A 25,364-nucleotide genomic window follows, 5' to 3' on the forward strand; every position below is an offset into this window, starting at 1 on the left:
CTCATCCTCATTTCCTGCGACTTCCGCGGTTCGATTCGTCTTGAGACCCGAGCTTTACCGACCTCGTCCGGCGGCCGCGCATCCAACATCAGGGGCATTGTCTAAAGCCAAGGTCTGTGCTTCCGCTGGTTTGTTACTCCACATCTCGACCTGGGCTAGCGACCCCAGACTAAGCTTGGCTGCATACCTAAGTAGAGTGGCTTTCTTGCCCAAACCGATCTCGGCAAGTCCGGAGTCTATTGACCCGGGACATTGGAGTCCGTCGACGGCCTTTGATTTACATACTTGCGCTTCAGCACTACTAATTATCCGCAGCTTACTTCTCCCTTGGTGACTTTGGGTGACATGGCGATGAACATCAATCCTGATCCGTAACAACAAAGCTCCAAATCTCTCTCCAAACTCCGCGTTCTAGCCTCTTCGGCCTCCTTCTCAATATCTGGGCTATCCTCTCCGTCTCCTTCCTCCTAGCATCCTGGGCTTCGATCTCCTCCTGCATGTCTGAACTCATCTCTATGCTGGCGTACATATGCTCCTCTTTAAACGGGCTCTCGGATGTCGCCGTGGGACTCATGTCAGTCTGCGCTTCAAGCTCGTGCGACCCTAGAGGATAGTGAGGCACCGGTGAAGTTGACAACGGGCCTTCAAACTCGATCGTCGATAAGTCTTCTAACACGTAATCCTCGACTGTGATATTGCGGAGATCCACGCAGGACGAACGCGGATGGATGTACTTGTAAGACAGGTAGAGCGAGGCAAACAGGAAAGGCCCGATATAGGCACCCAGGACGTCAAAGGCAAGGCTGATCGTTGGCTTGAGATTTGCCGTTGGCTCAAGACTGCGCTTCGCAATGAGGATGGTCAGTGGAGGAATTCCAGACCAGACGATTACAAAAGTGCATCCGACAATGCCGATGTAAGCGGGGAGGGGCTGCCAGCGGGACTTGAACAGTCGCGAGAGGTAGAGCGGGTCGTTGCGGCTGAATATCTTACGTTTTTCTAGCCGGTCAAGCCCAGCTTTGAACCTTAGGAAGGTTACGCACAGGCAAAGATAAATGCACGTTGCAGAACTCGTGTATAGTTCCGAGAGAGTGATGCGAGGCTGCGCACCGGTTTTGTCGGCTAACCCAATGAGAGATATAAATCCGAGTGCCGAACAGAATAGTATTGCCGCGAGTGGTGTGTGCCCGTTGTTGGTTCGACCGAAGACGTTGGCTATGTTCTGCGGAAGGTACTGCTGCGAGAGCATGAATACGCTACGAGAAGCGGCATAAAGGTCAGTATTTGCTGTGGTGTAAGCTGAAACTATGAAAAACGCGTTCAGGACATTTGGTAATGCATCTAGTGAGGATTCCTCCGCCGCGATCACAAAAGGTGACTTCGTTGCACCACGACTTCTGGCCCAAACCTTTGACAAGCTAGGATCTGCGTAGTTGACATTGGCTCCACCCGCTAGCATTGCGAAAGGGTAGAGACTTAGTGGAACGAGGTAGACGAACGACATCGTGACGGGAATATCCTTCCAGGGGTTCCTCGCTTCTCCTGCAGTCATTGCAACCAGGTCTGCACCAAGACATGAGAATATGGCCAACGTGACGGAGGTAACGAAGGCGAAAAACATCCCGCCGGGCCCGCTTATCCCGAATTCTTTATCCGAAATGCCCGTAAGTGTGAGCGAGGCTGCGGTGGTCTTCTCAAACCCAGTCGGGTTCCATCCAGGGGTAAAGGCATTTGATGTGTAATTCGTAGAGTACCCTCCTTGTCTTGGGCCTCCACCTCCGAGATTTATTACTATCATTAGTACGCAGACGAGGGCAAGTAAGCCTATCTTGAACCACATGATAACTCTCTCGATCTTGCCGTATAGCTGGTGAGAGGTAAGCATGCTGTGCAATTCAATCCGAAACATACTGGCTTACTCTAACACCTAGACAGTGTGTGAGCGTCGTCAAGACAATGAAGGCGAAGTTGATGGCCACTTCAGCGCCAATCGGATGTAGCGCTTTTTCATTTTTCGTCAACAGAGACGTCAACTTCGCCGCATGCGCGGTTAGAGTAGCCATGGCACATATTTTGCCCAAACTAGTGGCTCGTTAATAGTGCAAGTCTCTTGTAGTAATAGTGTGACATACCCATATAAAGCTGCAACAGTGAAGCCGCATGCGGGATCGAGGAAGGTATGAGGCAGATCAATGAGGGCGCCCGTTAGCGGCCGACATGTCACCATCTCAGTAATAGTATAAAGAACACAAGCGACGATACCACCAGCGATGACATAGCTGATTGCTGCCCCTAATGAGCCCGTGGTGGAGATCAATGCCCCGGAGGTGATGAAGATTCCTCCCCCAATACATGCTGAGATTCCAATTCCTATAGAGTCAGGAATGGAGACAGCCATCTGAATATCTTGTGTACTTACCTGCAATTTGAGGCCTATTTAGGACACGGTCAAGATGTTCAGAATGATTGACGTAGTACGGAGAGCGATCCAGTGGTCGCTGCTCGTCATCGACCATGACAGGCTGAGAATTGGTACGAACAAATTGCTGATAGGATCAGAGAATCTGTCTCGTACTTCTTTAGTATACAATATGCTATATATCACGCTTTCCGTATGTTTAGGGCGAGTAACAGTTCTTGTTCTTGAGAAAAGGGTAGGAGTGGAAACTCCCGCGGGACCCGTCTCCTACAAGTCTAAAGTGACTTGCTTAGCTGTTTCATGGACTATTCAACAATTCTGCCTTATTTGTGAGCTCTCTATGTTCCACAGTAACGACTACTAAGAATTCGCGTTGACGCACGCGACCCGATTTGATGTGATTGGATGAGAAACCGCATAGTCGCAAAAATGCGAAAAAGGGCTGTATATGGTCGTACGCGTATATTGATGAAACAACACAATGGGCGCTGCAATCGAGGTTCGCCTCCCTTCATGTGCCCTTCCGGTGAGCATTTCGGGCAAATGACCTAGAGCTGCTGCGTTGATTGGAGAGAAGCTGCGCCGTGAAACCGTCATCAGGACAATTAGGTAGTAAATTCCTCAGACCTTGCGTTGTAGGCGAACCAGATGGTTGGGACTTGGATCTGGCATGCACGAAACCTGCGGCTCTTATCAGTACGGCATGATAAACGCGGCCAGATCTAGACTCCGAACTTGAGATGAGATGTTTAGCTCTATGTAGCCGCAGTGTCGATTATTTGAGTAAACCGAGCTTGCTCAATAAGCTGTCATGGTCGTATTCTTCCAACGGAGCAGCAATGACTTTTCCATTCGAAGCGCATCGAACATGTCCATAACAGGCCAACTATCGCGACCAGCCGAGCGCCAACCTTCAATGGCCACTGATAATTTTAGATCATTCTCAGCCTCTTTGATTACGCAGTCGGAAACACGCCTGCAAAGACCTGGGCAGCTGTTCGCTTCCGCGGCAGGCGACATCGCGACATCGATCTCATCCACCTGGGTGGCCACCTCATCTTCGAAACAGATTCGCGTGTACAACGTGCCTGAAGCGGACAAAAGCCGGGCTATCTCTCCCAAGGCCACCTTATCCATCAAGCTGGTCTCAAAGCATGAAGGGATTCGAGCAATTGCACTATCTGAGGACCTTCTCGCTGTGATTACCCATAGCCATCTTCTAGTATACGAGGGGTACAAAACGGTTGGAGATCTTTCAAGTAGCCTTTTTGACACTAGAAGCGTGGACAATGATCAATGCTGGACTCCCAAATCACTGTCCATCTCGCAAACCGGTACGACGGCTATGAGCGAAGGAGCTTCAGCGAGTATAGCGGTCGGTGGCGAAGGAGAGAACGGGGTCAAGGTGTTCAAGTACGCTTACAACAATGGCTGGAAAGCTCAGAACGACCGACTGATCCTGAAATGCCCAAGAAACAACGGTGCGGTCAAAATTGTCGGCTTCTCCCCTAATCGCAGAAATGCCATGTATGGGCCGATGGCATTTGCTTTGACAACGGGAAACCAACTATACTGTTGGAGCTTGGGTCGAAGCGCAAGAGCTGGAATGCAAAGTATGCAGCCGTCTTGGCACATTGACTGCAATTCGACCAGCAATCAACGCGTAAGCACCATCCCATATCACATTAGTAGAATATACTGACGTATAATAGCCTTATCGAGATGAGATATCGTCTGCAGCACTGATAATTTCCCCAACAGGCAGACCGTATATGTTCTGCACAGTGAACCATAAGCAAGGATCTCATCTGCTGCCGACCTTCATCGTGCCGGTTGATATGCTTGAAAAGGATCCTTGTGTTCTGCGTCATCAGATGAGGCCAATATCGGACACTATAGTCGGTACGAATATCTTGGCCGGGTTTGCATCTTCCAATGGTCATTTCCTGGTGATAATAGAGAAAGGAATGAAGAAAGAAACATTGAAGATATTATCACTTCAAGGTGCGTACGATGGAGGCTTAACATGTGCTGCTCGTGCGCAAGCGTGGGAGGCAAAATTGAGAAGCACGGGCGCAGATACTTCAGCAATCTCCATATCCATCGAGGAACAATATGGCGCTCTGCAAATTAAAGCGGTTGACGGACGCGGCCATGTCCATTCTGCGAGGGTCAGCGTCCCAGATATGCCAGCCTGTGAGCAACCATCACTTGCTGGAAGTGGCAGCACTCTGGAACTCCCACACGGAGCACCGATCGGGGAGCTTTCATCCGACGAAAGTAGCCGTCAGTCCTTTGCAACGCTTGATCAGCTGCCAGAGCGCGCTGAAGCCATACCAGGCTGAGGAGGAAACTCGTCCAGATCACGCTCGTGGGATGACATCGTGGTAAAGCATGTTAGCGTAACCTCATGTCCTTGTCTTTTCCTTGTCTTGAGAAACCCTAGTACTCTCGGAAGGACTGAAATTCAACCGCATAACTATGCATCAGATCTCGGAGCGAGCTAAAGCAGTAGCGGACTGTTGTGCACGCTTGACTTATGTTCTTGGGAAGCAAGTCGTTACAGGAAGACGTCATCCGCTTGAACGAAATACTGGTGACGGCAGTATTTTCATGAGACAATCCGACCACAGGGATATCGAAGCTATGTCGGTGACGACCATCGAGCGATGTAGATCAGATTGCGGGTGAAACAGATGGAGGGGCGGCATGAGGAGGACTACTCTGACGGAAACTGCTCTTGTGGATCCATTGCGAGTGAACCCAGAAAATGGTTTATTAATTAGATGTGTATGAATCACGAATGAGGTTGTCTGTGTACAAGAGTATGGGAAATGATGGGACAACGAAGCATGCTGCTCCTATGACGTCATTTCACCCGATTGAGGCAACTGCAGCGTGCCGTACGAAGGAAGAGGATTTCCACGTCTCCAACACGTTATGGAGCCAGAGTTATATCGCGAGTACAACAACTTACGCCCTAGTTGTTATCTGTTCCTACCATTCATCAAGAAGATCATTGAACGCCCCGAGCTCGCCAAACACGTCCGTCGAGTCGACTTGAGCTATCGCTGGTTCTGTGAAAGTAATTTGAGTGCGGCCGTATGAAGGAAGTTGGTGTCAAGCCAAAAGTTGTCGCCATATTTAGTCATTTTCCACAATCGTCGCCTCATTAACGTCACTTGGAGAACCCGGAAACTTCTATACGCACGCTCTCACTTGGGCCTTCTACAATTGAAAAACTACGCGAAAACATCGCAGTTTTGAAGAAGACATGTAAACGGCGTATGGGTTGGCCTTGTGATTGGGGAGTTGTTTGTTTCAATTTTGGTGGCTGGATTGTCGAGAAACTTTCAGGAAGGTACGGGGGGTTGTTTTGTAACTCGACTCCTTTAAATAATATTCGTGCTTTTCTCAGCAAGAACGTGTCACCTCATCCACCTGAGACTACTGTATGCAATGTTACCTAGGTAGTCACTGTTGCCTTGCAGCCTTGGGCGCGATGCTCTTACCACACGCACTCAAGAAGGCAATAACAGACCTAATGGATTGCTATGGGTTTCGCGTACCCCTACTGCCTGTAGACATCTTACACTCCATCGCCTATAATACAGCACCCCTAGACTGATTAATCACGCCTTCATATTCTATCAATTGCCGCTATCACCTACTACCGTCTCGACCACGCTCACGAACGTCGAATTTGTCAACAAGACTACGTCGGTCAGCTTTGCCCTCGACCAACCACGCGATATCAATACTGGGACTACTTCTTTCAATATCAGTACAGTCCATGTTTATCAGAACCACTCCACTTCTCGCCGCGCTCCTTCTGCCATGCACCCTCGCCTTCCCATATCCACTCCCGAACTCAACAATAGCTCGAAACAGCACAATCTGCAATTCCACTCTCTCCCTCTGCGACGCCAACCTCACCGCCACCGCCGACCCTCCTCCCACCACGCCGGGCAAGTACAAATGCATCGAGATCTGGCCGGCGGACCTTGCCGTGGTGAACTCGCGCTACCCAGACTACGACGTCGGCCGCCTGCACCAAGCCAGACAATTCTTTATGCTGCGTCGCCAACTCCTCGGCGACGGCGAGATAGCCACACGCGTGCAGTTCCAGGGCCTCCCTTCAAATACCTCGAACCTCACCTGCCGGCTCGAGTTCATCCTCCCCAATCTGCAACTGCAGCTCATACACGGACCGAATCCGAGCTTTGACATATATCAAGTTGAGCGCGAATTCGGGTCGATGGCTACGTGGAATACCTACGAAGGTCAAGATAGCACCGAAGTGTTTGGCACTGTAAACGGCGAGCCCGAGGCGCTGGAGAGGACGAGAAGCGTTAGTGGTGTAGCGGCGATTAACGAGACGGCTTGCAATCAAACGCTGAGCTTTCAGATGCGGATGAAGTATGACAGTGTGGATATGCCAAACTACTGGGGGTTCTCAAATGTTGAGCCGCCGGCATGGCCAGAGCAGGGCTTCAGGGTTGTGTATGGTTGTTGATGAGGTTGTTGTTTAGATCAACTGATGGTTGTCTCGAGTACCGATGAGGATCAATACGGGTCCGTGAGTTGATAATCAAAGACATCCTATGAGCGCTTTTTAGCCCATGTTCGTTCGTCCCTAATGTACAACGTGAGATGACAGCTTCCAAGCTTCTAGGGGGACACAATTCGATCTTCTAGCAATTCATTTTCATCCACAAGCTACATGTCAAGTAGGTCAAAGGTTCGTGAATACGCGTAAAAATCACACTCAGTATATAAAGGACTCCGTTTGTGTAAGAAACGACCCTTCTTCTCGAGAACCACAACCCAATTGAAGTCTTTGAGATGCCATCTAAAGAGCACTACCCGCAATGATTCCAAGCAGCCCAAATCTTCATTATTAGTCGTATAATTGCGACTGGATCGTTAGAGGACTTAGAAACCATGAGAAAAGGTGGGCAAAGGTGTGTCCTTGAACTTTGCTGTTGGTTGTATGAAGGCCAAGGTTGAATCCTGGCCGATGTTGGAAATATTGCACAGAGGATATTCGATTTTTTGCAGGAGCTCTAAAAGTAAAGTGATGTAAAGTTGTTTGTGGCGATAATAAGTCTTTCGGGACACAACTGGGTATATGAGAGCCAAGGATTCTGTAGGTGTGGCTTGACAAGAAGAGTTCAATATGCGAGGACCATCACCGGGCAGATGGGTATCGGTTGGAAAAGCGGAGGTGATCATACTTAGGCTGCAGGATCCGGATGCCTGGTGGATGGATTATGAGATGGTTGAAAAGTCCATCATGGAGCCATGCATCTAACGAGATCATTAGGATTGTTGAACGAAACATGATGGTCATATGCAGCCGGAACGACCGAGGTATCATATTCTTACGTCTCCTTGCTGAAGTTTGTCGGACCAATCCGGTCTGAACTTCGTTTTCATATGGGCCATGAGGTCGATGAGCGAAGCAGACAGGGCAGCGGAGCTCGGCCATTTCCAGGAAGACAATTCCAGGACGAGGAGTGCGTTGGAGTATAGTTGAATGAGGTTGCCACCAAAGATGGCGGGGATGTTTTGGATGAGGACTGTTCCTGCTCGATATACCCAGTGTGGCGTCACAAAGACATGGATGCCCCCTAAGCTAACAACAGCTTCGAGGACGTGCCACGCACTTCCCCAACAAGGATTGAGAAGAAGATGCGTCATGTGCAGCACGATGCGAACAATGGGTAGTAATTCGGCCTTCTCATCTAACAGTGGCAAGAGTTTTTTCACGTTTTCTTTGGTGACGTGATCGCCTTTGCGAAAGCGATTTTGCAGGCGAAACAATGAGCACATGTAGTCGGCTGGCTTTGATTTATCGAAACATATTGCTGATTCCTGAACTTGTCAGCGGCGTGGTTTGGACACAGCTAGAATGGAACAGCGCACCGGTTCTGGGAACAGAGCAGGTCTGTCTAGCGTAGACGCAACTTGATTCTCGAGACTGAAAATGGTCATATGCATAGTCCGAAGCGATTCGACATCCTTTGGCTCCAGCTCCTGTAATTCTCTTTTTGACTCCAGATCGAAGGCAAGGCGAGCGGCGAGAGCTACCTGCTGGCCGAAGTTTCCTGACTTGGGATCGAATGAGCTGTTGATGACTAGCAAAAGGACGGATCGGAGTGTGTCTATTGTTGGCTCCACTGTTGCTGCCTCGAGGTGCTCCATGGCCTTTTCGAAATACTGGGTTGCCAGAGCTCGGTATTTGATCGAGTTAGCTTGATGATACGAGAGTCTCCCGGTTGGGTTCCAAATCTGCTCTGCATTTCTCCTCCGGCCCGTGTTGGGAAGGACGTAACACGAGATGGAGTAGATCATGTACAAAGCGAATTGTTCCGTGGGCGTGAGGTCGGACGGTACTTCTCGGCCAAGGTAGCGCAGCGATGGATCCAGGATGGGGTACACGGGTTGGATGGTTTCAAGAAACAGCTCCAGAAGTTCATATTGCTTTGCTGGTGACTCCTTGCTCGACAGTTGCCAGTCATCGTCTTCCTCGCTACTCTCAAACGGCGAACGCCCCTTGGCAGCGTGTAGTCTAGGGGACTTTAGAAGACAGGATTCTGAACCCAAGTAGCGGTAGCTTTCGCCAGCGTAGGCGAAGTGGTGCTCGTAGTAAAGCGTGCTTTCGGAAGCGATGAGGTCGGCCTCGATTTGCGAGGCCAGGGTTGCATCCTGTGTGAGTATTCCTGACGTAGCTGGGGAAGGGTGCATTCGGCCCTCGATCCGCCGCACGTGGTCCACCAAGTCGGATATATAGCTGTGGGCCACGTTAGTCGCGGCTGTGAAACGGATCATGGATGACGTCTTCTTGCCTTCGGGGCAGCAGTTCGTTGCGCCCGTGGTCATAGAACATGCACTCGACGCCCGCTTTGGTGCATTGCCTGTCATGGCTGGGTTAGTCCAACGCCCATGGTGGTACAAGACACCTCGTACCTGCACTTGGGCAACAGCGTGTCGCAGCCGCGACGACAGTCTCGGCAGCGTTTGCACGCAGGAAGGGACTAGAAGACGACGAGTGAGTACACGATCCCAGTTGGGTCTTGGGCAGCCCTGGGGGTACCTGAACTAGGGCATCCAAGTCGAGCCTGGCAGGCATGGTGCTAGCCATGGCCGCCATGCAGAGGATATATTTGCTTGCAGCGCGCAGGGGAGGGGGGGGTTTGGTTCAGCGAGGAGTACAGTTCACAGGGACAGGCATGTTGCACAGCACCGTGTGTCTAGAAGAGAGTCGACTTGGTTGTGGTTGTGGTTGTGGGTATTGTTGTTGTTGTTGTTGTTGTCGACGTCGACGACACAGAGGCTCCGATGCGTGACGAGGCTGTGGCGGCTCCTCCGATGAGGGGCCCATACATAATGGGGGACGATTTTATCTGGCAAGCGCGGTCCCAAGGCGGGAAGTGATGGTCGACGCGGCCGCCTGCAATTCCGCGTGCTATGCCGTCAAGCCCAGAACATCAAACATCATCACCAACAAACGTACGGAGCTGCACAATCACAACAACCCTCTCGCCAGCGCCATGAGGAGCGCGCCTTGGAGCTCCAGACGCGCGACGCCCTCTTTCCACCATGCAGAACCGCACCAAGGTGCGCCGTAGGGTGCTTGCTTGCGCGCGCTGTCGGAAACGGAAGCTCTCGGTGCATACACCCGTCAGGCCCCCCTTGATAGTCGTATACATGTTGACGTCTAGCAGTGCGACGGCAAAGTCCCCGCCTGTACACGATGTGTCGAGTCAGGCATGCAGTGTGTTGGCTTCGATTCATCAACACAGCAGGAGGCGCCTCGAAGCATTGCCGACTTCCTCGAGGCCCGCATTGCCAAGCTCGAGGCTTTGCACAGTCCCTCGTCGCTGCAACCACCACTGGGACGACCAAGTGCTACTATTCCCTCTCCGCCTGATTCTCATGGATCCGAAGCAACACCTGCTCAATGGCGCCCGGAAAAATGCGCTTTCACCGACAGCCTTGTCAACCAGGTCATGGACGACATCACGCCCCCCTTTCTTGGCGTCACCAAAGCCAGGCCGCTGTTGCAGTGTGTGGTCAAAGGAACCCGGCTCCCCTCCAAAAAGGGTCCTGTAATTTCTACCGATCTGAACGAGAATCACCCTAGGTCCATTTTGAATCCCCAGCCGACCAAGGGGCTGTTTCACGACCTGATGCCCGACGAGGTGGGTGCCAACACCCTGCTTCAAATCTACCTGGATCGAGTCATCACCCAATATCCGATATACCACCGGAACGACGTGACGACAGCATTCAACTCCATATACCACAAGACAGCATCGACGCCAGGCGAGGATTCGTTCCGCAATCGCTACATAGTCAGCATCATCATGGCCATCTCGCTGAGTACTAGTGCTCGGCACAAAGTACAAAAGGCCAACGAGACAGCCTATCAGCTCGTCCGACACGCTATGCAATGGATCCCAGAGGTCGCCACGAATGACATACCTGGACTCCAAGCCATTCTTATTCTGACACAATACATCTTCCTCAATCCCCGCATGGCGGACCTGTGGCTCCTGACGGGTTTGATAAGCCAAGCCGTCATTGATCTTGGCCTTCATCAAGAGCTGCCCAACGATAACCGAGTCTCGGCGTTTCAGCGCGATATGCGGCGTCGACTATTCTGGTGCGCATGGGAGATGGAGGTTGGAGTATGCTGCATATTCCTGCGTCCTACAAGCTTGCCCATAAGACGCATCGAGGTCAACTTCCCGCTGGAGATAGATGATACCGCCATCACTCAAGCCAGCATGGAACCCGCAGGACGAGTGTCCAAATTCACCCAACGCATCATTTGTCGCTTCCGACTCATCGAAGCGGACATCATCTCAGTCCTATGGCTTGGTGATCCGCTACCGAAATCATGTACCTCGCTCGAGCAGTGGATAGAGCAATGCATCAGCGCAATGTCAGAATGGCAACAGGAGATATACGCTTCGCGGGACGCCAACAAGGATCGCGGGCTGATACCGAGATGGAACGAAATGTGTCTCTACTCCGACATCGCCTGTCCCTATATACTGGCTACCCTATACCGCTCTTCTCGTCGCATCCCACATCCCACTACAAGTCAGATGATGACTGCTTTGATCAACGCTGTCAAGGTTGCTGATGGTTACTTTCGACAGTCAGAAGCAGAGGCTGGCAAAATCAAATATGTATTCCATCCATGCCATCACGTGTTCAACTGCGCTCTCATATTTCTTCAAGGCCTGCAACGCTGTAAGCAAGAAGTGGCAGACAATTGGTCGTGGCCGCAGGTGGAGGAATGGATGCACGTTTTTGCCAAGTGTTTCTCGTCCATCGCTGAGCGCTGGACTGCAGCGAAGAGATGCCTGGACGAATATGAGCGACTACTAATTCCGATCAAGAAGGAATACATGGAGTTTTTGTCCCAGCAGGCAACTCTCTCACCACTTCCACTTCGCGCGAATGCGTCCATGACTGCTGGTCTCTTTGATTATGCAGCGCCGGCGCCAACGCCAGCTCCCGCGGAAATCGATGAAGCATACCAGTTCTGGAGTGTCTTCAACCCTACTGTAACAACGACCGATACCGAAGCGCTTAGCGCATATGTATTCAATGTACCACCTCGAGATTGGAACACGGAGTTTTCTTTGAATTACGGAACGGAGGCGATGCCGGAGGCGTAACTTTATACGGGGGTCGCAAAGACTACGAATTTGTGCATTATGGAGTTTCCATGTTGCTGACGGTTTTTTCGCTTTATTTACCTTGTTTACGCAACTACAAACATTGACCTGCGACCGCGACCCATCATTTACCTTGCCAACCAAATGCTGCACTTGCACTCGGGATTAACAACGGCCCGGGTTTGTCGCAAACACATCACGTTACCAACCCGATAACGTTCGCCCAGCTCTCGGCGCGTGGGGTTTTCATGCGATACTTTACCAAAGAAGCTTCAAGGTGGGTCTAATTTGTTGCGACTGCATATGACAAACGACGACTAATGCACTCTAGTGTACAGTCATAGAAAATCAATACTTGGCTGCTCATCCTGGACTTTCTCTTGCATGCTGCAAGCGGGGCCTTTTGGTTGCAACAGCTCTCCAAGGCCGGTCGTCACATTCGCCCTTGACGTCTTCTTCATAATTCGGCACAGCTCAAGCATGATTTATATACACGAACGTAGAGCCAAGCCGTATCTGGGAGATTAAATCCGGATGTCTACTATGTTACGAGTTCACCTTCGATTTCCGCTTACAGCTCCAAATTTAGTGTTTCCTCAACTTCAGTCGGTCTTCCCAAGCGCACAACTGCCTTCTTACTCTTCAAATCCATGACAATATTGAACAGTGTCCCACTTCCCGATTCATTCGTTTCGAAGCGACAGATTGAGAAAGGGTGGTTATGCTCGTCCTCGAACAGCGCACTAAAGTCCTCCCAACTAGGCTCCTTGCCTAATTTATTCGCATTCTCGGCCATGGTGGGTACCCGTTGCAACGAGTCTTTGAGCCATACCGTGTCCGTCTCACCAGGATGGTCGAGGAGAAGGTGGTTCGCGTGGACAACGCGGCCCGCAAAATCTGGGAGGCAATCCGCAAATGTGGATTTTGTAAACTCAAGACCAAGGGATGTCGTTGAGTCGGCGATGAGAATGTGTGCTGAAGATGCCATGCCATAGCTTCGAAGTCTCTGCACAGCTTCTTCGACCGAGGCACTCTCAAGCGCCATACGCAGACCAAAATGCACTGGCAGGCGTGTCGAGTCCACGCCATGGACTTTGATCGCGTTCAACAGCGTGCCGACACCGTTCGAGTTGAAACCAATCTTACCAATAATGCCAGCTTCAGTGACTTGAACGATTGTGGGTTTGTTAGCTTGTGTGATCTTGGTTATAATCAAATTCTGTTTCTGTTCGGTCATCCACTGCTCCACATCAGCAACTAGTTTTCGCTTTCATGTTCGTTGTCCCGAAGAGAAGAGATACATACATCCCAATTCTGCGCTAACCACGCCCGCTTCTCCGTGTGCCACGCCAGCGCCGTACATCCATCACTGAATAGGCCGAACGCAATCTCAGACCGCACGTTCAATGCAACTATGTCCAGGAGATCTTTATTGGCCCCCGCCGCTATACCTTGCATTTCAGAGTGGTATGCTGGCCACGTCTCTTTCGCCTGTTGCTCGAACTTGGATGCATTCTCAAGGACTTCTCGCCAATTTTGTTTACTTTTCTTTAGAAAAACCCTCGCGTAGAAGTCGATGCAGCGGCTGATTTGGAGTTTGGCTGCTGTGCCATGCTGATAGCCTATCTAAGGGGTATAGTTTTAGCTGTTGCTATGAAGGTGACGTCACAGATCCTGCTCACCTCGTACGGTGTTCCATTACATTCGACGAATAACATTATGAGCGTCGGTAAAGTCTAAGCAAAGGGAAGTTTGAATCTTGTAAACCGTCGACTCGAATCCTTGGACTGTCAGATGTTTGATATAATATAATTCAAGTACGGACCACAGCCTATCGATCGGTAGTCACACGCATGCCCCTCAGCGCGCAATTCCGCCCCCAGTGATCGCCCCGCTCTGTTTCCCCATTCGGGGATGCGGGACGAGCATACTAGTACGGTATACGGCGTCTAAGGATTTCGTTCACATGTGCAGTGGGTCTGCTGCTGCACCTTGATCATGGTTGGATGTAATACGCCGAAGTTTGCCGTTCCCTGTTTCCCCTGGGCCTTGGATGTATAACAAGGGTAAACGAGCGAACAAGCAGCCTTCGCTTTGAAAAAGCAGCATGTCGTAAATGTCACGTATCAACATATATGCCGGTTGCGGGGCGTACCGAGCTGAGGAGAGGGTGAAATAGCCTGAGTTGCAGCCCAGTTGAAGTCTACTCTACCTCGAATTTGATAAGCCTTAGAAGTTAACCTGCCATCATGCCGAAAAGAGTACTATGCTCGTATGGGATTGACGTGGATTCTGTGAGTGGCTGGTAAGTTAACTCCAAGTACATTCACTCCCTCCAAGCTCAGCCGCTTACAGTGCTTGAGGTTGAACACTCGCGATGGCACTCCCACGAATCCAACCGACATCTCTCGCGGCGTATTTGGTGCTACCGTTGGCATCGACCGCCTCCTCAAGCTCTGGGACAAGTATAACATCAAGACGACCTGGTTCACACCAGCACATTCAGCAGAGTCGTTCCCCACCCAAATAAGGAAGATCGTCGACAAGGGACATGAAATCGGATTGCATGGTTATACGCATGAGTTCGTGTCGACGCTAAACGAACAGCAGCAGAGAGATGTGCTAGAGAAGAGCATACAGGTCTTGACAGATCTTGTGGGTAAGAAACCGAGGGGTTGGACAGCTCCGGCTTGGAGCACGAGTAAGGAGACGATTAAGCTGCTTGAGGAGTTTGGAATTGTACGTTCTGGCGTAGTCCCTGTAGAGAAGAACAATACTGATATGGTAATAGGAGTACGACCACTCTTTCATGCACCACGACTCCCAGCCCTACTACGTCCCTTCTCCGGACCTTAGCACATACACCGAGACTGACGTCTCCAAACCGGCCTCTCACTGGATGACGCCCATGTCCACCCTCAAAACTTCCTCGGTTGTCGAAATCCCCGCAAACTGGCACCTAGATGACTGGCCGCCCTTCCAGCTGTCCCTCTCGCAAGCCAGTACGCATGGCTACGTGGACACGGCTACCATCGAACGCTTATGGAAAGAGCAGTTCGAGTACCTGTATCGGGAATGCCCAGAGGATGGGAGCTTTGTGTTCCCGATCAGCATTCATCCGCAGGTTAGCGGGAAGCCGCAGGTTATATTGTTGCATGAGAGGTTCATTGAATGGATCAATGGACATAAAGGGGTGGAGTGGGTCACCATGGAGCAGATTGTGGATGAATTCAAGAGTGGGAAGTTGGCTGGGGTTTCTGTTGAGGGAGGGGCGGATATCTAACGTAAACTGAAGTATGAGGCGGAGCTCGTGTCGGTGCATCAACAGCCGGTTCACTATGTTCTACAATGCCTAGTTGGCCAAGCTTTTCATTCCTACCTTCCTTTTTCAGCACTGCATGCTTAAAGATGGTAGCTCGGTAATGGTGGCATGAAACCTTTCTAAGTTTCCGTGTGACCTCACCCTGCATATCTGCCATGCTGGCTGGATCCACTTTAGAGGGCCCTTGTCATTCGGAGCAAGGCGCAACACACAGCCCGTCGTCGTAGTCCGACGCAGTTGGATACGAAATATCTCGAATGAGAGTAAAATACGTCAAGGTCTTTTCATCAGAAACTGATACCGCATATGCACACCACACTAGATGCGTCTATCAACTTTTACTAATTACCCATCCTTACACCACCAAGCGTACTCAAGAGGAATCAAAGGGTTCGAACTTGACCTCCATGATGTCCCACTTGACATACCTTCCCCTGATCTGACCCACCAACTTTGCTCCACCAACGATGTCCCCCTCCTGCTCTTCATCGTGAACCGTCCACTCAAACATGCCTCCCTTAGCCTCAGCTTCCTTCTTCTCGTCCTGGAGTTCTTTCTGCATCGCGTCCTCGGCCTCCGTTCGCTCTTTAAACCAGTTAAAGGTAGCTGTCATGCCTTGGTCCTTTTCAAAGCGGAACTTGACGAGAGTGTTGTACTCGGTCGCATCAGGTGTATCGGGGTGCTTGCACTGCTCGATGCGGTAATTGTAGATGCGTCCATCGTCGTCGTGTTTCCATTTAGTGTTCCAGACTTTTGGGTGGATCTCGAGGACTTCGTAGATCGGGGTCTTGGGGCTGGCGATGTGGATCAGGCAGTAGAGAGATGGCATGCTGAGACGATGTGGTTGAGGTAAAGGGTAGGTTGAGAGTCAACGCGACTGGAAGCTTGACTTATATGCGAGCCACAACAAGTTTGTGTTGGCTGATTGCTGCGAGAAGAAGGCGAAAGTGGCACCTTAGGAGGTCATCTTTAGGAAGCAATTGCTTGCTCGCACATCATGCTTGGAACTGTGGAGTGCCCGCAATCGCGCAAGCGGTACACTCTTCTTTACCAGGTGCTATCAATCTCCACGCTCAGCCGCGGCAAAATCGTACTTAATTTTCATGTATCGCGCCTTTCCTTTCTTCCGGTACGCTTCTTCAATCCAATCTCCTCTCTTTTTCCTCCACTCTGGAAGAATGGGTTCCTCTGCTACAGCTCGTATTCAACCACTTCACTAAAGTGTTCCTTGGCTTGAGTTCTTTATGATGAGAGCATATCTTGGCCCCATGGCCATGGCCTGAAATAGGGTGGCGGTGTTTGTTGCGAAGCGGTAAAGGTAAATCCATGATCGGGGAGCTCGGGTAACAAATGAGGTCTGAGAGCCCCGGGGTGCTTTCAAAAATGAAGATAGAATGTATTTGTCTTGACAATTCGGCGCGTCAAAGTGTCAAGCGATTTGCTCCGTGACATGCAAGCGTGACTTCAGATCACACTAGATTAGGTAGGAGTTTCATGTCGAGAGACATGAGGCGATTCTGCCCAGGCCAGAGAGTGCTGACAGTCGCTTCATGGTACTTTACTGTCCCAGATAGTCGCGGTGATCCGAAATAGCTCATAGCCCTCCGTAGATGGCGAAGGATGAAAGTATCAATACTAGAGTGATGATGACAGCCCAGACAAACGGTATCCATGTAGACATCTCAAAATAACCCGTTTGATAGACTCCCCCAAGCCTACACATAGTCAGCACTTGATCTCCAACACCACGTATCCCTTCACTCTACGGGAAATTACTTACAGGCCCCCAATAATCGTCCCGGAAATGAGCGCCTCAATCCCACCCACCAGGACAAACATGACCGGCGCAATCCATACTAGCTTCCAGTTCCGCCACTGTATTATGCACGCCCATAGCGCAGTAATGAGGTGTATGCCGCCAACAAGGAGCAGCGTCCAAAATATGGTGAAGCGCAGGATATCGTCTGGATTGTAAAGGTAGAAAGACCGTGCTGTATTTCGCGGGAGCGGCCAGTAGAGGGAGGGGAAGGGAGGAGTTGTATAGCCAAGAGGCGCTCTGGATTGTGAGCGCTGGATGAAGCTAAAGGTGTTAGTGAGGGTAGGAGGCCGGTGGTAGGGAGAAGCATGGTACCTCATTTGTGCGGCATGGCTGGACGTGCACTCTGTGGAGCCTCGTGGCGTGTTCAACGTGCGTCTGTGGTCTTTCAAAGCTATGTAATATCGAGTGTTGATGTTTGCGACGTTGATAGCGTAGGGTGAATGTCCAACTGCGGGTAAGGCCCGAGCTTGACCTCGGCTTGCGACGTGAATCATGGAGGTCAACACCATCACCGACCCTAACCTCCACACATCGCGCATTCACATGTTCATGCGCGTCTTTGAATGCCTACTACAGGCGCTGAAGGTTCAAGATGCCTGTTGATCGCCTATTATCAACACTCTTGCGATCATTGCAAACCTATACAGACCAACAAGACACGCCTCGGTTTGTAGCACAAGACTTGCATCACCATGGCGCATACTAATAGCTAGCGACAGAATACTCGGAACAGCCTCCTCGCTGTTGACGACTCTCGGAAACCCGCATAATCTCAGCCTCCTGACCTCCCATATTCTCACCGCTCCCGCGTTCTGGGACCGCCCTGATGGCGTCCGAACGCCCCTGCGGTTGCTCTCTGTCTTCCATTCGACCGTTACTACCATCATAAACCACCACAATGATGTGCGGTATAACCATGCACCGAAGCTTCTGCCGGGACAAGTGCCCACGGGTGGGGGACTGTCGCTGGATGACTGGATACGCGCCGTAGTCGCGGGAGCAGACGACCGGAGTCAACGATGGAAGCATCTCATTGTGCTCGGCGGGCTGTTAATCGGGATAGGAGGTCTGGAAGAACAGGGTTTAGATCTATACTGGGCATCTGCGATGAGGAAGAGGGTGGAAAGCGCACTCGTGCGGGCGACCAACTTGGCTTTGATGGAGGTGCGGGAACGCTCTGAGGCGGATGGGTTAGGTGGACAGACCATTACGCTGGTGCTAAATCATGTTTTCGGGTGCCTGGCGGATGCGGAAAAGGCGCAGATTGATTATGATTTGCTCTTACCGGTCTTGATTGGGACGGCGTACTACTCGAACGAGGGATTTCAATCAGCCTACTTCCTTGGGGGCTTGGATTTGGATGTACGGGTCACACAAGATGGGAAGTTGGACTGGAGTGTAAGTCAATGCTACTTCATACCGGCCAAAGTCGACACTGACATTGTGTAGGCACTCTCGAGTTCGTATCGGCAGGTCCAAGGCATCATGAACAGGCCTTTGGTAGCGTCCATGGGTCCTCTATCGCGGCTCATCGCCCATGCCGTAGAGAACGTGAAGAACCCTTGGATTATACAAACTATGATGGACGACCTAGCAAGCTTCTCTCGGGCACTTACCACCCAATGGCGCCAGATCAAATTTTCAGACGTTGACCCTGCCGAAGAGGCGGCACAGTTAGAAGAGGAGGCGCTTCAGAAGACCACACCGCAACTGTGGAACTTGCTCAAGGCTGCTCTTTTTGCCACTACTATCATATTGCGAGGCGTCTTCACTCGAACACTAGGCGACAGAGCACTTGCAGGCGACGCTATAGCTCCTATACTTGCTTCGCAAGCTCTCCAGACCCTACGCCACCTTTACTTCATTACATCACGACTAGGCCCAGCGTCGTTTTCTCAACATACATTCGTGTACTTGACCGCCATCGATATACTGACTGCGTACCCCAACCACGCCGGCAAGTTTCTCAAATCTATCGCTCCGCAACACCTAGGCCAGATCCCACGACACCCTCTAGACCGTATCTTAGACCTCTATTTCCTGAACACAGCCGAGCACTTCACCCTTGTATTACCCCCAGCAGCGAACGAAGATCTCCTCGTAGCATCAGCAGTACCCTACCTTGCAGCCGGCGAGAACAGGCACTTGCTACCTATCTTCGAAGCTGCACACAGCGTCATGCTCGCTGTCCTCTCCGCCCCTCAATCCGCAGAGATCACAGCAAAGCACCTCCCCTTCTACATTGACGCGCTCTTCAGCGTCTTTCCCCACAATCTATCACCGCGACAATTTAGACTGGCGTTCAAAACGCTTATGCGTGTTACAGCGCCTCCGTCGACTCTTTCAGCTTCACATCCTGATTTGCCAACAACGCTGCTGGAGCTTGTTTTTCATAGAGCACTCCATGCACCAACACATGCCCTACCACCAGATGAAGTCTCCCTCGCTCTCCAAGGCTCCGACGCTCCACCACCAGCGCTTTCAGAACAAGCCGTTCTCGCTCTAACACTCATTGATGCGTTACCTTACCTTCCTATCCCACTGCTGGAAGAGTGGATGCCACTTACGGCGGAACTACTAAATCACATCAACGACCATAGTATGCGGGAGAGTGTTAAGGCGAGATATTGGGAAGTATTAGTAAACGGGGAGATGGATGCAGAGCGTAGCGGCGTGGCTGTATTATGGTGGACCACAAAAGGCGGGAGGGAGTTAGTGCTGTTTGGAAGAGAAAGCGTTGATGAGCAGATAGGCATGATGAGTGGGGCGTTGCCGGTTGAGGAGCGGAACGTGAGAGCAAGCAAGCTGTAGGATTCTGATACCCAATGGACGAAATGAGTACGGCCAGCTGCATGTGCCTAGTAGTGACTTGTCGGGCCTGGGTGACAGGGTCATATGCAAACGCCCGGAGGTCAGTGCTCGTCTGCACAGGGACAACCAACAAACAGAAAGCAGAAAACGCCTTTCGATCGCCGACTTGAGCGCTCATCGCACAGTAGAGAAGTGGCAGCTACGATTATCTATACTCTCGATTCAGAAGATACACCCTTGGCGGAATGGACCGCTATATACCTATCCGCAACCGCACAAGCAATCGACGACGGACACGGTCGCCTGAGCTCGATGCTCAACACCCTTCAGCGACCGACAAGACTACGTCACATAGTCGGCGAGACCTTTCTCTGCCCAAGAACTTCAACAAACCCTTGACTTGCTTCTTCTGGCACCAGTACGGAAGGTGCAACAAAAGAGACGTGGATTGCGCGTACGCGCACTGGGATACAGGCTTTTTGGCAGCGGGCCCCATCCATCTACCGGGTAGTAAGCGCTCACTCCTCCTTATTCATCAAAAGACCCCAGCACTCGCCCAGAGACCTAATCAGTCGAAAGCATCGGATAGTATTGCTGGCAAGAATGCGCAAACGTTCACGTCCTTGTCATCACAAGATGAATCCGGCTTTGCCATGAAGCTCGTAGAGATCAAGGAGCGGGAGTATATGTTAAGACTGAGGGAGTTGGACGTAAGGGAGAAGGAGAAGAGCATTGCTAGGCGCGAGCAGGATTTAGCGCAGAGCATACGGCATAGAAACAAGGAACTTGGTCTTAGAGAAAAGAGGGTGGCAAGGATGGAAGAGGCCTCAAGAAGCGCTGGAGAAGGGAAGGCTGGAGGAATCTAGAGTTCGTTGATGGACTCCTGGCGTGGTTGACTGACCGTTTTGGTATCCCTAGTAGTGTCTCGGGCCGTGTGCCGACTACCTCCCTCGCCGAGGTCAAGCCGACAGTGAACAGGAGGGCGAATGCTCATCTCTAGGTTGACGTCACGAACTCTTAATTCCCTTCGACAGGCACGAATAGTTAGTCTACTTAGGTAGTAGTCAACAGCCTGACGACAAAGAAAACCCCGATCGATCTACGGATTGATGTCTAAGACATGAACATCACTACTCCACCCCCAAAAATCTAGTCTGCTCGCCCCACCCCCACGCGCGTTGCTCCTGCTCGTACGATCATGTGCCTTAACTCAGTCACCTCTTATCATACCGTTAGCACCACCTGTCTCAGGACGGCGCTATTCCATGTTGCGCCGAAGCATCAGTAGACAGCATCTAGAAGCTACATGGTATTGCACACTTGCCAGGACCGGAAAGCGACAACGCTCGGCAGAGACACTACTACGAGCAGCAGAGACAGGCGAAACAAGCGCTATACCCGCCGAAGCACTTGTCAAGTGCAGAAGAGACATGATGGCATTAAATTCAGCAAAGTCATGAGTATAAAACGGTTAGACGTAGTGGGAAACTCGCACTTGGAAGCAACATCACAACACCGTTATCGCAGCTGGCATTGAGCAGGCAATACTGATCCCGGATAGAACAAGTCAGCATGAGTGCCCTTGGTCACGTTCGTATCGGGCATAAAGCTCCATATTTTCGCTGCGAGGCAGTCGTTGGTAGCACCATCGAAGGTTCGTCTGCACTCAGCATCTAACCTCCTTGCAAGGATGAACTAATGCCCCAAGTTAGAGGTGTCCCTCAGCACCTATATACACCCTTCTGTTACGGGCTCCACACCAAATCCTGATGCCCCCTGGCTGATCATTCTATTCATTCCCGCTGCCTTTAGTTTCGTCTGTCCCACCGAGGTTCTCGCTTTCCAAAACTGCCATGATGAATTCAAGGACCGGAACTGCAACGTCATCTTCGTTTCCGTTGACACCAAGCATTCGTTATGGCACTGGCAGAACGTGCCGAGGCAGTATGGCGGGCTGGGCAAAATCGATATCCCGTTGCTGAGTGATGCGAATCATCATTTGAGCAGAGACTATGGAGTGTTGATTGAGGACGAGGGTGTGAGCTTGAGGGGCATGTTCATCCTGGATGGTGAAGGCATTGTACAGCAAGTCAGTAAAAGCTCCTGAACTCACCAAGCTTACCACCCGTGTTATCGCAGACTGTGGAAATCTCCGTCGCTAACCTACCCCTAGGTCACACTAAACAACCTCACAGTAGGTCGTAGCGTACTGGAAGCTCTCCGCCTTCTGGAGGCCTTTCAAGCCGTCGCCAAACATGGGGTCTTATGTCCGGTCGACTGGAAGCCCAATAGCAATACCTCGGACACCATCAGTACGATATCCAACACATTAACGGAATCGTATGACGATAGGCTGGCTAATCTCCAGAAGGAGTTCGGGGATATCAAGGTCACTGACCTTGACGCTAAGCACGGCAGCGAACCCAATAGTAGGAAGAGCAGCGAAGAAGCTCCTTCTCCAGGGCCGCCCATCAAAGCTGCCAGTCCGAGTCCGGTGAGATCGAACAGCATCCAAGAAGTAATCTGCGAACGGCCCAATTTTACCAATCCGACCTCCACCTTCAAACAGGGCTATAACCCCCGCGTGATAAGTCCACCACCCTTAACTCCTTCAAGCTCATCCCAGTCCGTAAAGCCTACCTCCGCACCACCCAGCGCAAACCCTACCCCCGTCCCAACCCCCAACACGACTGGCCCTCCTGCACTCGACATGCCTGCGTTAGGTCCCCCGCGTCATACCCGAGGTACGAGTTTCCATTTAAACATGGATCACCGTTACGTCAATACTCTCTTCTCATCTCCTTCCGATGCTCCCTCCATGTTTCAAACCCTCATCAGACACATTTCCTCGCCCACTGACTCGTTGTCAGGTAACTCCACTCCATCGTCTACGCCACTCAACCAAGCCAAATCACCTGCGGCATTCTTTCCGACGCGCTTGGCCAAGCACAATACGTATGAGACGCGCCATGGCAGTCACATTATACTGGAATTTGCGGATCCGACGTCCAGCCCGACAGCGAGTCCAAGCGCGGGGTCTGCACCATCATTATCACCTCCAGTGCATCGCCAGCCGTCCTTCAGTCGAGGTAACTCGCCGGCACTCAGTCGCGCCACGAGTTGGGGGGGAACATCGGTCACCAACGGATGGGCGAGGAAGAGCTCAGATCCTACAAAAGAGACTGCATCAACCCCAGCCCGGGCAAGCAGCCAGACGAGATTGCAGGCTACGTTCGAAACGATCAAGAAGATGAGTGCTGGATTGGCGAGCCCAAGGCTGGAAGCTGTTACCAGGAGGAGTTTTGGAAGGAGGGGACCAGATACTGGGACAGGAGAGGAGGCCAAATCACCAGGTTACTTTGATGTTGTTGTCGAGGCCGTGGAGACATGAAAACAGCTGTTCCCTCTTTTTGGCTGGGCCTGTTGCTTCTAAAGCTTGCTCATCACTACGCTTTGCTGTCTTGCATCATACGACAAAATACGTAATGTTTCTGGTTATTTCATATATCATAATTTTGTACAGTACAGGATACTCTCGCTCTATAATTACTTCATGCTTTCTCATGACCCCATATGGACCTTGAACCTTTGCTTGACCTGCTTTCTACACATCGGACACTTGGTCGGACTCACAGGTAAATGACTATGCCGAACTGGAACCACTACATCCGCGCACCACTGGCACATGACCATATGCCCACACGGCAGTACCACAGTATCTGCAAGCTGCTGGTAGCACACCTGGCACGCCAATGTCTTGGTCATCTCTTCGTCTGTCTTTGGAGGAGGACGATCGGGCTGATTATCCAGAGTGACCGCATTGCCAGCATGGTGGGCGAGTAGGGAGCGCGTAGATTCTTGAAAGCGCAGGTGTAGGTTTTCTATGCCGAGTAGAGGATATGTCCTAGTCATCGAGCCGCTGGGTCCTGCGGTCGTGGAGGGTGTGGTGGTCCGTGGTGCCCCGCCGAAAGAGTAGACCATACTATTTGACCCTGGCGGCCCAGTCGTTGAAGCATTCGAAAGCCCTGTCTCGGTAAGGCTGGCAGAGACGGTACTTGAGAGAGGCCCCGTATTTCTCTGAACGAATGGATAGCCCCAAACATCGAATTCGCTCTCTAACGATTCTGGCATGGCTTGAGACTCACGTATGACACCCCATAGTAACTGTTCTTCAACGTCGCGTCGCTCTTGGGCCGATAGTCCATCTAGCGAAGGCGCACTACTAGTGCCTTCTGCCCGTCGCTCTTCAGCTTGCCGATAGCGATCGTATGCTCTACCATACATTGTTGTGAGGGGTGATTCGTAATCGTCTTGTTGTACATCTTCGCGGCTGCCAAACACACGAGCGAATCGTTCTCGTGTAAGCTGCAATTGGGCAGCTCTCCTAGTCAATGGGCGTGAGGACTCTGATGGCTCGCGATCAAGAGTATCCGATGCTTGTGGCAGAAGATACAACTCCATGCTTGGTATTTCTTCCTCCGCCTCCGCCTCGTTCAGTAGATCGTCCAGAACGTCTTCCAAACTCGGCTGAGGCTGGTCTGGTTGCTCGTCTTCTGACGACAGTCGCCGTCTCCTGACTCGGTTCTCTGGTCTCCGCGCGTCGTTCTCTACGCCGGCTCGTAATTGATCCAGTGTCCGAGGCAGGAAGCCGGGGCTGACTTCCTTGAGCGGCTCGCCTATAACCGACATGCGTTGTTCGTTGCCATCGGAAAGCCTTGCAACCCTATATCCTTGGTAAAATTCCCACCATCGCTCTAGGAACTCGGTCTGATCCGGAATCTCGGGGATGCGTGTTTGCGATATTTCTAGGGGCGGATCGGTGGCGGCGAGGCGGTTGGTCCAGAACTCTGGAGTGATGCGTCAGTTTCATTTCATCCGGGTTTCATCCTGAAATATGTGAGTTGGTGGACAAACCACATACCTTTGCAGAACCAACAGTAGCCCTGCCAGCGCGTACCTCGCTGCACGAAGCCGACGCCATCGATGTATACCCTGTATGTCTGTGAGTGCACCCTCTCGTCGGCGCACGCGCAGCAATTTGGTGTCGATGTAAGCCTACATGAGGTCGCGAGCTTATGTGGACAATGTGAGTCCAGGCGCGGACAGTCTGCCGTCAGTGTACCCATCTAGAAGTCTAGTGGAGAGTGAAGCAAGTGGAGCAATAAGATGAGGTTAGCCAAATACGAAGTAGACAAAGAAGTCTAAAATCATCAGGTAAGGTTTTGGTTGTCAATGTTATGTGAGCAAACAATCATGAGGTTCGCGTGAGTGGCGTGGGCGGTTTATAGGACCATT

General features: G+C 51.4%; 13 protein-coding genes across 13 annotated transcripts; 8 read left to right on the top strand and 5 right to left on the bottom strand.

Annotated features, from left to right (window-relative positions):
- Positions 1–358: 358 nt before the first annotated feature.
- Positions 359–2,516, bottom strand: K460DRAFT_392847 (uncharacterized protein; the record flags this gene model as incomplete). The annotated part of the gene is made up of 4 exons (XM_040935908.1): positions 359–1,867; positions 1,920–2,082; positions 2,133–2,355; positions 2,420–2,516. 4 exons carry the CDS (start codon positions 2,514–2,516, stop codon positions 359–361), a joined length of 1,992 nt encoding a protein of 663 aa, XP_040790071.1.
- Positions 2,517–3,287: 771 nt separating this feature from the next.
- On the top strand, positions 3,288–4,764 carry K460DRAFT_281331 (uncharacterized protein; the record flags this gene model as incomplete). The annotated part of the gene is made up of 2 exons (XM_040928479.1): positions 3,288–4,082; positions 4,132–4,764. The coding sequence occupies 2 exons, from the start codon at positions 3,288–3,290 to the stop codon at positions 4,762–4,764; spliced, it is 1,428 nt and encodes a 475-aa protein (XP_040790072.1).
- A 1,293-nt stretch (positions 4,765–6,057) lies between these two features.
- K460DRAFT_332576 (uncharacterized protein) lies at positions 6,058–6,935 on the top strand (the record flags this gene model as incomplete). The annotated part of the gene is made up of 1 exon (XM_040930847.1): positions 6,058–6,935. Exon 1 carries the CDS (start codon positions 6,213–6,215, stop codon positions 6,933–6,935), a length of 723 nt encoding a protein of 240 aa, XP_040790073.1. The 5' UTR covers positions 6,058–6,212.
- Positions 6,936–7,795: 860 nt separating this feature from the next.
- Positions 7,796–9,575, bottom strand: K460DRAFT_374562 (uncharacterized protein; the record flags this gene model as incomplete). The annotated part of the gene is made up of 5 exons (XM_040934682.1): positions 7,796–8,296; positions 8,348–9,215; positions 9,271–9,339; positions 9,392–9,459; positions 9,519–9,575. 5 exons carry the CDS (start codon positions 9,573–9,575, stop codon positions 7,796–7,798), a joined length of 1,563 nt encoding a protein of 520 aa, XP_040790074.1.
- A 449-nt stretch (positions 9,576–10,024) lies between these two features.
- K460DRAFT_383889 (GAL4-like transcription factor-like protein) lies at positions 10,025–12,415 on the top strand (the record flags this gene model as incomplete). Its single annotated transcript, XM_040935472.1, has 2 exons — positions 10,025–10,093; positions 10,150–12,415. The coding sequence occupies 2 exons, from the start codon at positions 10,025–10,027 to the stop codon at positions 12,115–12,117; spliced, it is 2,037 nt and encodes a 678-aa protein (XP_040790075.1). The 3' UTR covers positions 12,118–12,415.
- Positions 12,416–12,688: 273 nt separating this feature from the next.
- Positions 12,689–13,835, bottom strand: K460DRAFT_280235 (peptidase C45 acyl-coenzyme A:6-aminopenicillanic acid acyl-transferas-like protein; the record flags this gene model as incomplete). Its single annotated transcript, XM_040928391.1, has 3 exons — positions 12,689–13,357; positions 13,423–13,743; positions 13,800–13,835. The coding sequence occupies 3 exons, from the start codon at positions 13,833–13,835 to the stop codon at positions 12,689–12,691; spliced, it is 1,026 nt and encodes a 341-aa protein (XP_040790076.1).
- Positions 13,836–14,223: 388 nt separating this feature from the next.
- On the top strand, positions 14,224–15,718 carry K460DRAFT_306778 (glycoside hydrolase/deacetylase). The gene is made up of 3 exons (XM_040930043.1): positions 14,224–14,422; positions 14,481–14,856; positions 14,909–15,718. Exons 1-3 carry the CDS (start codon positions 14,367–14,369, stop codon positions 15,398–15,400), a joined length of 924 nt encoding a protein of 307 aa, XP_040790077.1. The 5' UTR covers positions 14,224–14,366; the 3' UTR covers positions 15,401–15,718.
- Positions 15,582–16,754, top strand: K460DRAFT_59587 (uncharacterized protein). Its single transcript, XM_040938551.1, has one exon. The coding sequence runs from the start codon at positions 15,762–15,764 to the stop codon at positions 16,290–16,292; it is 531 nt and encodes a 176-aa protein (XP_040790078.1). The 5' UTR covers positions 15,582–15,761; the 3' UTR covers positions 16,293–16,754.
- Positions 16,755–17,033: 279 nt separating this feature from the next.
- On the bottom strand, positions 17,034–17,586 carry K460DRAFT_374566 (uncharacterized protein; the record flags this gene model as incomplete). Its single annotated transcript, XM_040934683.1, has 3 exons — positions 17,034–17,154; positions 17,220–17,519; positions 17,582–17,586. The coding sequence occupies 3 exons, from the start codon at positions 17,584–17,586 to the stop codon at positions 17,034–17,036; spliced, it is 426 nt and encodes a 141-aa protein (XP_040790079.1).
- Positions 17,587–17,850: 264 nt separating this feature from the next.
- On the top strand, positions 17,851–20,069 carry K460DRAFT_279509 (uncharacterized protein; the record flags this gene model as incomplete). Its single annotated transcript, XM_040928334.1, has 3 exons — positions 17,851–17,924; positions 17,978–18,656; positions 18,708–20,069. 3 exons carry the CDS (start codon positions 17,851–17,853, stop codon positions 20,067–20,069), a joined length of 2,115 nt encoding a protein of 704 aa, XP_040790080.1.
- Positions 20,070–20,431: 362 nt separating this feature from the next.
- Positions 20,432–20,917, top strand: K460DRAFT_257681 (uncharacterized protein; the record flags this gene model as incomplete). The annotated part of the gene is made up of 2 exons (XM_040927431.1): positions 20,432–20,576; positions 20,649–20,917. Coding segments are annotated over 2 exons (414 nt in total), but the record flags the coding sequence as incomplete, so codon positions are not given.
- Positions 20,918–21,641: 724 nt separating this feature from the next.
- K460DRAFT_402868 (thioredoxin-like protein) lies at positions 21,642–23,460 on the top strand (the record flags this gene model as incomplete). The annotated part of the gene is made up of 3 exons (XM_040936565.1): positions 21,642–21,723; positions 21,782–22,158; positions 22,243–23,460. 3 exons carry the CDS (start codon positions 21,642–21,644, stop codon positions 23,458–23,460), a joined length of 1,677 nt encoding a protein of 558 aa, XP_040790082.1.
- Positions 23,461–23,630: 170 nt separating this feature from the next.
- K460DRAFT_402869 (uncharacterized protein) lies at positions 23,631–25,195 on the bottom strand (the record flags this gene model as incomplete). Its single annotated transcript, XM_040936566.1, has 2 exons — positions 23,631–24,916; positions 24,991–25,195. The coding sequence occupies 2 exons, from the start codon at positions 25,193–25,195 to the stop codon at positions 23,631–23,633; spliced, it is 1,491 nt and encodes a 496-aa protein (XP_040790083.1).
- Positions 25,196–25,364: the final 169 nt, after the last annotated feature.

The sequence above is a fragment of the Cucurbitaria berberidis genome (assembly GCF_010015615.1).
Source record: "Cucurbitaria berberidis CBS 394.84 unplaced genomic scaffold K460scaffold_2, whole genome shotgun sequence".
NCBI lineage: Eukaryota > Fungi > Ascomycota > Dothideomycetes > Pleosporales > Cucurbitariaceae > Cucurbitaria > Cucurbitaria berberidis.